General features: G+C 51.3%; 1 protein-coding gene across 1 annotated transcript; it reads right to left on the reverse strand.

The window, feature by feature from the left end:
* Window positions 1-2765: 2765 nt before the first annotated feature.
* Window positions 2766-9608, reverse strand: LRR1 (leucine rich repeat protein 1). Its single transcript, XM_027704010.1, has 4 exons — window positions 9365-9608; window positions 9196-9294; window positions 5590-6317; window positions 2766-3655 (listed from the first exon to the last, which is right to left on the reverse strand). The coding sequence occupies exons 1-4, from the start codon at window positions 9539-9541 to the stop codon at window positions 3403-3405; spliced, it is 1257 nt and encodes a 418-aa protein (XP_027559811.1). The 5' UTR covers window positions 9542-9608; the 3' UTR covers window positions 2766-3402.
* Between the last annotated feature and the right edge of the window lie 382 nt (window positions 9609-9990).

Below are 9990 nucleotides of genomic sequence, written 5' to 3' on the forward strand. Positions count from 1 at the left end.
CCGCCGCCGCCCCGCGCGCACACGTTCCCGCGCCCCGTTGGCCGCCGCCGCGCCCGCCGCCGCGCCGCCATTGGCCGCCGGGGCCGTCACTCAGCCGGGCGCGAGCTTCCGCCGCGCCGCGCTCCGATTGGGCGGCGCCGGAAAAGGGGGCGGGGCCGGGCCGTGAGGGCAGAGCCGGGGGGGGGCGGGGCGGGGAAATCCTGAGGGATCGAGGGGAAACAGCGGGAAATAACGCTGGAAAACCAGCCTGCATTCGAGACAGTGATACATAAGAGCGATTAATTCTCTGTTTGAAGAATAACACAGTAAAAAATCATGCTGGAGCGGCAAGGATAAGGTGAGAAAATGGCAGGGATGAGATAAAATCATTCCGGGTTTCGAAGAATAAGATAAAATCCTTGCGGGATTGAAAGAATAAGGTAAAATAATCGTAGGTTTGAAAGATTAAGATAATTGTAGATTCGAAAGATTAAGAGAATAAAACCGGTGTGGCATGGCAAGAATTAAGACATTCACTCCAGGGTTGCAAAATTATGATTAATTAATTCTAGAATCGCAAGTATAAAACGATTCCAGAGCTTTCAAGAGTAATACACAAGAGTAAAATAATTCCAAAATTGCAAGAACAAGGTAAGAAAACCATCCTGGATTGGCAAGAATAATATAGAGTAAAATAAATTAATTCCAGAATTGTAAGAAGAACGTGAGAAAATCATCCTGGGTTGGCAAGAATAATATATAACATAAAACTACGCTGAGATTGCAAGAATAAAACATAATAAAATTGTTCCGGAATGGTAAGAATACAAAATTCATTCTAGAATGGCAATGAATAAATTCTAGGGTTGCAAGAGTAATTTATTCTATATTTGCAAGAATGTATGAGGAAAACAGTTCTGGAAAGCCAAGAATACAAGAGAAAAATCTTGACTTGCAAGAATAATGCATTTAAAATCACTGAAATGGCAAGAATACAAGAAAATAATTCTGGAGTTGTGAGAATAAGTAAGAAAATAACTCCAGAATGGCGAGAATAAGTTAAGAAAATAGTTCTGGAATTTCAAGAATGATAAATAACAAAATAATTCTATGATTACAAGGATAATGCATCATCATTCCAGATTTTCAGGAATATAAGGCGAGGGTCATTCTGGAATTAGAAGGATAATCTGTAATAAATAGTTCCGTATTACACAATTATAATGAAGTAATTCTATAATTATAAATAATGGCAAGAGTTCCTCTCCTAACTCTGTACTTCATGTCCCAGCCCCCTCTCCTTGGTGGGCAGGGGCCAGTTGTGGAATTTGGTGCCAATTCCACGGGATGTGCCGGGCACAGGGTGCTCTGGAGGGTCCCACCCTGTCCCCCCTGGGACCCGCAGGAGGGGCTGGGGGAACATCAACACTCATTTCCACCCTTTTCACCGTTTCTTGCCCCAAAAAGGCACCTCAACAGAGCCAAACTGAACATCCTGGGTAAAACTCCAGCAGCTGGAACACTGGGATAAGAGAGTTCCCTGTCACACAGGCAGCACATGGATGAACACATTCCAGATTGCTCAGCTGAGAGCCTGGAGGGACAGGACAAAGGGGAATGGCTTCCCAGTGCCAGAGGGCAGGCTTACATGGGATATTGGAAAGGAATTCCTGCCTGGGAGGGTGGGGAGGCCCTGGCACAGGTTGCCCAGAGAAGCTGTGGCTGCCCCTGGATCCCTGGAAGTGTCCAAGGCCAGGTTGGATGGGGCTTGGAGCAACCTGGTCTAGTGGAAGGGATCCCTGCCCATGGCAGGGGGTTGGAACGAGATGGGATTTAAGGTCCCTTCCAACCCAAACTGTTCTGGGATTCTGTGATGGCTGGGGAAGAACCTGTGCAAGGAGGGCTCCAGCACCTCCCACCCTCCTCCACACTGTGCCAGCTGCTGTGGCTTCAGGGGAGGAAGGGCAGCCAGGTCAGTCTGGGGATGACATTCCCTTCAGGGCAGCACAGCTGGCTCCCCTGGGAGGGTCCCACAGGTGGGTTCCTCCTCTCCCAGCACACCTGGTTCCCTGGGAGGCTCTGGGTCACTGCACAGCCCCCCCCCCAGATCTGCATCTGAAATTCCCGGGGAGTCCCACAGGAGGCCAAATTTCTGTGCCTCCTCCACCTTCCTCCTCTTAATCACGTGCTCCATCTAAAAGGTGTTTTTCCACACGAGTAATTTCCAGGTTGCTGCAGTCAGAACTCTCTCCCTTTACAGCAGCATCAGGGGTTAGCTCTGGTTTGGCATCTGGTTAGATGGGAAGTGTGTAATTCATGGAATCATTAAAATTGGGAAACATTGCTAAGATCATCGACTCCAACCATTCCCCCAGCGCTGCCAAGGCCACCACTGAGCCATGTCCCCAGGTGCCACATCCACAGGGCTTTGAAATCCCTCCAGGGATGGGGACTCCACCACTTCCCAGATGGAAGTAGCCTGACCCAATGTTGACCACCCTTTCCCTGAAGGAATTTTCCCTAACATCCAATGTAAACCTCCCCTGGCAGGCACTGAATACCACTTCAAAAATAACTGCACTGTGCTCCCTCCGAGCCATCACATGTTCCAGGGATGCCTAAAGGCTTCTCAAGGGACTTTTGTTCCAACCCGAGCCATGGACCAGCTGACAAGACACGAAACAAGGGCCTGTGGATACGCCCACTATTTCAGTGTCTTCACCAGGGAAATCCCTGGAATACAGTGGAGGAAAAACTCCTCAGAGAAAACACAATCCACACGTCAGTAGAAGGGTTTCAAAATTTAATAAGTCGACACGGTGAAACAAATTCAAGAATCGTTAAAACACGAGAGTTAAGAAACAAAGTTTCCGGCACGTACTTAGAAAAAAAAAGACATTTCTCGTATCACAAAGAGATAAACCCCCCAAAAAAACCATTTGCTCTGGTAAAAAACCAGCAATGCTGGTCCCTGCTGGAAGTGGGAATGTTGTAAGAGAACCTTTAAAAAAAAAAAAGAAGCACCTGAAATTACATAACCGGTTTGGGCCTTAATTTCTCCTCCACGTAAAAAAGTTGGAAGGAGCCGAGTCCGGCGACGAAGCCAACGCAGACACTGCCCATGGGCAGAGCTCAGGGCATCACCTGCGAGGAAGTGTGGGAGAAACTCCCAAGAAGGAACCCCTTACTCCACAAAACTCGGAAAACTGCCGTGACGCTCCGAGCAAAGCCTGGGAACAGGAGAAGGAAAGCAAAACACATTCTAGGGAAGGTTCGTTCGAGCTCCACGTCGCTCGTCATTCCGACCACAGGGACAGTCCGGTGGTGGAGGGAGAGTCAGGCACCGGGTCAGGCTGATGTGTCCCCTCACTGCCAGAGGGATGTTTGATCTCTGTTGGGCAGAGCTTTGGCACCCAGCAATGGTCACCCGTTGCTCTGGAGGTGCCTGTCCAGGAACTGGGAATAGCAGTGCAGGGAACAGAAGTAGCAGAGGATGGGAGCGTCCGTCCCTCCCATGTTGTCCACGAGCACCACGGTGTGAGCCACGTGGTGCAGGTTCATGGTCACCGTGATCTGGATGAAGCTGCTCAGGCAGGCACTTCCACACTGGCAGGTTTTAGCCACTCCCAGATCCTCACAAAGGTGGGAAGGAAGGAGGTGGCAACCGTAAGGGATTCTGTGGAACGAGAGGAGTGAGTGTGAATTCACTGCAAAATTAACCTGTGTCTCTCAAAAACAGGGACAGGCACAGGCACCAGCTGGGAGAGACGACATTCCGAGAGCACAGACATGGAAAATCTGGGATTTTGGACTGGTTAGGAATTAAATGCCACTTTCCAAGGCAGTCAGTGAAAACATGCACCCCCTTTACCCACCCGAGTGCCAAGGACCTGAACTCCTGGAGACACTAAACGGGGAGACAACAGCACTCCTGACAGCCTGGGGCACAGCCAGTTAGGGAATTAAAAGGAAGATTAAGAATAATGAGAATTAGGGAATTAAGTGAAGATTAAGAATAATGAGACAACTGGGCACATACTGTTCCTCCCTCAGTATGTGTTTCACCCTGGCCTCACACAGCACCCACAATTTACTCCTCCCTCTCTTCCACAAAGTGGAAGCAACATGAAAACACAACTCAGAGGAAAGAGGAGATAAAATGAGCCTTTTTGCAGCAGTGCCACACTGCAGGCCTTAAATTAAGGTTCTCCTGATACACAGCTCTCTCCATCCATCGTGTCGCCAATGACATCCAGAGTCAGGAGCAGGAATTGCTTCTTCCTAAACTCACAGCAGAGCAGGGTCAAGTTTGGGGTACAAAAGAAACGATTCCCCTGAAGTGTTTTTGTCAAGTTCAGTTGAAGTGTGGGCATCACCAGTGCCCAGCAGGCACTCCAGGCTCAGATCCCACTGACTCACATCCTGCCTACACCTACACATTTCCCAATCCTTTCCACATACCAGCAGCACTCACATTATGAAAACTCCTCTGGGTTTTTTTTTTACCACCTTAATTTCAGGACACCCTTTTTTCCCGTCAGGAAAAGCATAATCACAGCTCTGGTGCTTTCCCAGAGTGAAGACAGATTTCCAAACGTTTATTCTGCATCTTCCCTCCTTCTGTTTTGTCCCTTTCTCAAGGTTTTTACAGGAACCGAGCACTAAAACCTGACCAGCACCGAGGGATTGAATTCTCTAGAAAACCTCTATAAAAGCCTTAACATTTACATCAAACCCACTGCAATTTATATAACCTTGGGAAAGGAGACACGTGGGGGTTAGTTATAAAATCAGCAAGGTCAGAAGTGGGTGTTTTGGCCCAGAACATGTGCTGGCTCAGCTCCCTTCAGGGTGTGCCCGTGGATGCCTTTGGTGCAGATTTCTGTGCAATTATCCCGAGTTTGTGGGGCACTCCCCACCCCCAAGGCACAGGATGGAGATCACGGACACTTCAAGCCTGTCTCTCACCCTCCTCCTGTGCCAAATTTCCATCTTTGTGCTCCCTTTCCACCCAGAACAGAGTGGGAGCAGCAGCAGATGGTACCTGAAGGTTCCTGGTACGCCAAGGATCACGGGTGGAGCTGTGGAAGTGGTGTGAGGGAGGAGGAGGGAGCTGACAACAAACAGCAGCCTGGCAGGGTGATATTTACTTGGTGAAATAATAATTTCACAATTTCCTCAGACCTGGGATTCTCTGAATAAGCCAGAACACCCTCACTACAACACCAAAGGAAATTAGGAGCTTCAGGAAAACCCATGGCAGAGAGAAGCCTGCAGCAAAAGTGGGTCAGGGTTGTAGAACTGATTCTCTTCCCCAAAGCTGGCCAAAAATATTCTGGTGGATAAAAACATTTCAACCCGTAGCTTTGCCTAAATGCTTCCTTACCCTGATGATTTTACAAGTGGAATTCGAAATTTGAACCTTGTGAATTTAACAGATGATGAGCAACGGGCACTGAGGGGAAAAGAAACAGCCAAGTGAGGAAAGGTGGGAGTGGCTGGGTGGGAAGGGAGCAGGCCCAGGTGTGAATGCAGCAGGGCCAGGCAGGAAGGGAGCAGTGCCAGGTGAGAAAGGAGCAGTGCCAGGTGTGCACCTCACGCTGCCCTTACCTGTGATTTATGATGGCTCTGGCAGCACACTCCAACAAAGTCAATGGGATTTTCAGCTGGATGTTGGGCACCAGCGGGTTGGGCTGCTCGAAAGGATTCCCAAAGAGGTCCAGGTTCTCCAGAGAGAGCCTCCTGAAGTCGCTGGGCAGGAAGGGCAGTTTGTTGCGCGCGGCCGACAGGAAGCGCAGGCGGCTGAGCTGCCCGACCCTGCAGGGCAGCCGCACCAGCTCGTTGTCATCCAGCTTCACGTTGACCAGCCCCCGCAGCTCACAGAACTCCAGGGGCAGCGCTCGGAGCCGGTTCTGGCTCAGGTCCAGAAACTGCAGGGATTTCTGCAGGCCGGAGCAGCACAGGGCCCCGCTGAAGGACTCCAGGTGGTTGTCGTGCAGGTCCAGCTCCTGCAGACACACCAGGTCCCCGAGGGTCGCCGGCAGCTGCTTGATGTGGTTGTGGCTCAGGTCGAGCTTCCGGAGCTTCTTCAGGCAGAGCACGCGCGTGTCGACCCGGGCCAGTTTGCAGTAGGAGGTCTGCAGGTGTTCCAGGGAGTAAGGGAAGCTCTTGGTGAGGGGATAGTCCCTCCTGGAAGTTATGATCATTTTCGTCTTGGGTTTTTCCACCTCCGAGTTCTTTGCCGGGACCAGAGTGGAGAGAGGGAGAGCTCCGGCGTCGGTGCCTTGGTGAGCCAGTCTCAGGGCTGAAAGGAAAGTCTTTAAATCGTTGGCATTTGCCTGCAGGAAAACACAGTTGTGCAGTTAAAAGCTCATTATCCTCCTGCTCGTTTGTTACTGACACCTCCCTGTGTGTATCAGGAGCTACTAACTCAGCAGGGCAATGCAATGGGACAGGGAACAGCTCTGTTTAAGAACAAACATGACCTCTTGGAATAATCCAGATCAAACTGTGCTGCAGCACCCAGGAGAGGAACAAAGCACTGAATTCACAGCTGAAAATAAAGTACTGAAAAAAACCCCCCAATGCACTGGGATCTCCCTAAAATGCAACACGATAAAGGGACAGCTGTGAACACACACAGGGAAATCAGAGGCCTAAAACCTGAGACAATTTCTGGAACTTGCTAGGAAGGAAAAGGATGGAAGCTGGGGTTAAATTCAACAAAAGGAAGGTGGAAAGCTTCAAGGCAGGTTAAGTCAGAGCTTCTGGCCACACACAGCTCTGGCTGTGCCAGCAGGAAAATGGACCAAATAATACTTCAGGTGGGATATAACAGAATGGCAGTAGAATCCCAGGATGGTTTGGGTTGGAAGGGACCTTAAAGCCCATCCAGTCCCACAGGGACACCTCCCACTATCTCAGGTTGCTCCAAGCCCCATCCAACCTGGCCTTGGACACTTCCAGGGATCCAGGGGCAGCCACAGCTTCTCTGGGCAACCTGTGCCAGGGCCTCCCCACCCTCACAGCCAGGAATTCCTTCCCAATATCCCATGTAAGCCTGCCCTCTGGCACTGGGAAGCCATTAAAGCTTCAACTGACTCTCAGTAAGGACAGAGGTTCAGGTGACCTGTGTTTTAAATGAAGATCCAGAAAGCTCTGATGTATCTGTTGTACTGATATAATTCACTTTTATGAACAGGAGGGCCACCAGATACTTCCCTTCTGCATTTTTCAGCAAGTTTCTGTTGGAGCTGATGTGCAGCTGACAGGCTCTTAAACTAAAAAGTGAATTCTAAAATAAAAAGCACATTGCATCCATAAAAGAAAAGAACAACCTTGGAGTTTTGGCACAATTCTGGGAGCCCAGAGATTGTCACTCTGTTCCCTGCTGTGACTCACCCAAGCCCTGTGACACCATTTCTGCACCTGGAAGCCAATTTTGTTCCTAAATGTGTTTAGACCAAGTCCCAGAGGGTGTACATAACGTACACAGTGCACATAATGTACTATAAACACCCAGCACAGGATATTGGATATAATTCTAGAAAGGAGCTGCCCTATAAGACTGGAACTGTGGCTGCCCCTGGATCCCTGGAAGTGCCCAAGGCCAGGCTGGACAGGGCTTGGAGCAACCTGGGATAGTGGAAGGTGTCCCTGCCCATGGCAGGGGGTTGGAACTGGATGGGCTTTAAGGTCCCTTCCAACCCAAACCATTCTGGGACTCTGAGATCACCACCATTCCTTATTTCAGCTAATCTAACTAAAACATTTAGCTGTAGAATTTCCCCTAATTACAGGCAGATTTGTCGTGTTTCTGAGCCAAAATAAACTGGGATTAAGTTTAAAGAGTCCTCCAGATCTGTAAATGTAAAATATATCTCTGTACATCAGGATGAAGTTACAGGCAGGACTTCTTTACTCTCAAGCACAGAGCACAATTCCATCCACAATGCCCTTCATTAGGATCTTTAACCCTTGTTAAGAAACTTTGAACGTGTTGAGAAAAATATTAAGAGGAGAAAAAAAAAAAAGAGCAAATAATTAGTTGGAACAGCTCAGGAGGCAATTTCCTGCCACAGCTCTGAAGCCTCAATCACAGAAAAGATGTTGAGAAAAAGAGTTTAATGTGCATGGATGAGACATCTTAAATTCAGGTTCTGGATATGGAGCATGCAAGAGGAATCTGGAATATTGTGAGAGAAACTTTTTGACTTCTCACTCTCCAGCAAATTCAGATGAAAGGATGCAGAAAAAGATATTCTGGATCTAATGCAACATGCAAGTTTTGCAGGACACAGGGCACATTGGCTTCTGACAGGGAAAAAATTAGTTGGATTTGGGCTCCTCCTCTTCCATTTATCCCTTTAACAGGTTCATAACATTTAGGCTGCTTTCCACAGAAGAACAACAGAAAGTCAAACTGTTTTCCAAACCACCAATCAACGTTATTTGCCTTTATTTACACATCCTGACCCAGAGGTTTTAGAAAAGAACTCTGAGGTTTAGGAAAACCTGTCCCACTTCCCTCTCCTACAGGGCCACAAAACATTCCTGCTACAGGCACAGAAAGAAGTGACAAGAAAATTTAGTGTTAATATGTGATTTTTGGGGTGAGTTTAAACGTTATTAAAAATCACTTTCTCCTGTGAACTGCAAATAAATACACTGTGCTGGCATTAAGTGGGATGGTGCCTTTGCCCTGATCCAGGTGTGCTCTGAAAGCCACAGTGGGCACTGATTGTCCACTGAAACGAGAGTAATCTCTTTTTTTCCCATTAGAAAGAAGGTAAGGAACAACTGTTTAATGGCATTTAAGGCCAAATAGCAACATTGTATCAGAGGGATTAAAAAAAAATAAAGTTTCTCTCTAAAGCTGTGAAGAACAACACAAAAATGGACTGAAGGAGCAGAAAGAGAGAACACAGCCCAGAAAAGGGGGAATGACTTCAAACTGAAAGACAGCAGGGTTAGATGGGACATTGGGAAGGAATTCCTGCCTGGGAGGGTGGGGAGGCCCTGGCACAGGTTGCCCAGAGAAGCTGTGGCTGCCCCTGGATCTCTGGAAGTGTCCAAGACCAGGTTGGACCGGAGCAACCTGGTCTAGTGGGAGGTGTCCCTGCCCATGGCAGGGGGTGGTATGAGATGGGATTTGATATCCCTTCCCGCCCCGCGGTGCCGGAGCCCCCCGGATCCCCCGGTCGGTCCCGCACGCACCTTGCTGAGGCGCAGATCCACCGCGGGCTCCCGCAGCCGCACCGTGGCCTTTCCCTGCTCCACGAACCTCGTGAAGAGCCGCTCCACGTTCTGCTGCACCTGCGGGCACAGCCGGTCAGCGCCCGCCCCGGGGCACCCCCCGCGCCCCGCCCGGCCCCGCCGTGCCCACCTTGTAGCGGGCCCCGGTGCGGTCCCGCGCCGTGCACACCATCAGGTAAACGCCGCCACCGCCACCGCCCGGCGGCCGCCCCAGCGACACCAGCGCCCGCGCCGCGCGGCCGCGGCCCTGCAGCCCGCAGCTGGGCAGGAGCTGGCTCAGCACCTCCACCTCGCACCGCAGCCGCATCCCCGCCCCGCTCCTGGTCCTGCTCCCGGCTCCGATCCCGCTCCCGGCACCGCCACCGGCCCGCGCAGGGCGGGCGGCGCCGCGGGGGCCTCCCGCGCTGTCCGCGCGCAGCTGCCCGCCGCGCTGCCTGCCCGCCCGCCCGCCCGCGGGGATGCCGCCCGCCGCGGTGTGTGCCCGCCGAGATCGCGGCCCCGCTCCCGGCGAGGGGCCGGGGACACCCGGCGGGCGGGACCGCGGGGCGAGAGTGGAGAGCGGCGGCACCGGCGGCACCGGCAGCGCGGGGCCCGACCGCGGGGCCCTCAGCGCGGAGCCCTCAGTGCGGGGCGATGGCGCCCCCTGCTGCGGGCGAGTGGCGCATGTTGGCGGGAAGGGGCCAGGGAGGGGAAAGGGAGGGGACGGGACGGGACATGGAGGGTGTGGAGGGGACACAGGGGATGTGAGGGGACATG

Source organism: Neopelma chrysocephalum, unplaced genomic scaffold, assembly GCF_003984885.1.
Source record: "Neopelma chrysocephalum unplaced genomic scaffold, ASM398488v2 Primary Assembly neopelma1_253, whole genome shotgun sequence".
Classification (NCBI taxonomy): domain Eukaryota; kingdom Metazoa; phylum Chordata; class Aves; order Passeriformes; family Pipridae; genus Neopelma; species Neopelma chrysocephalum.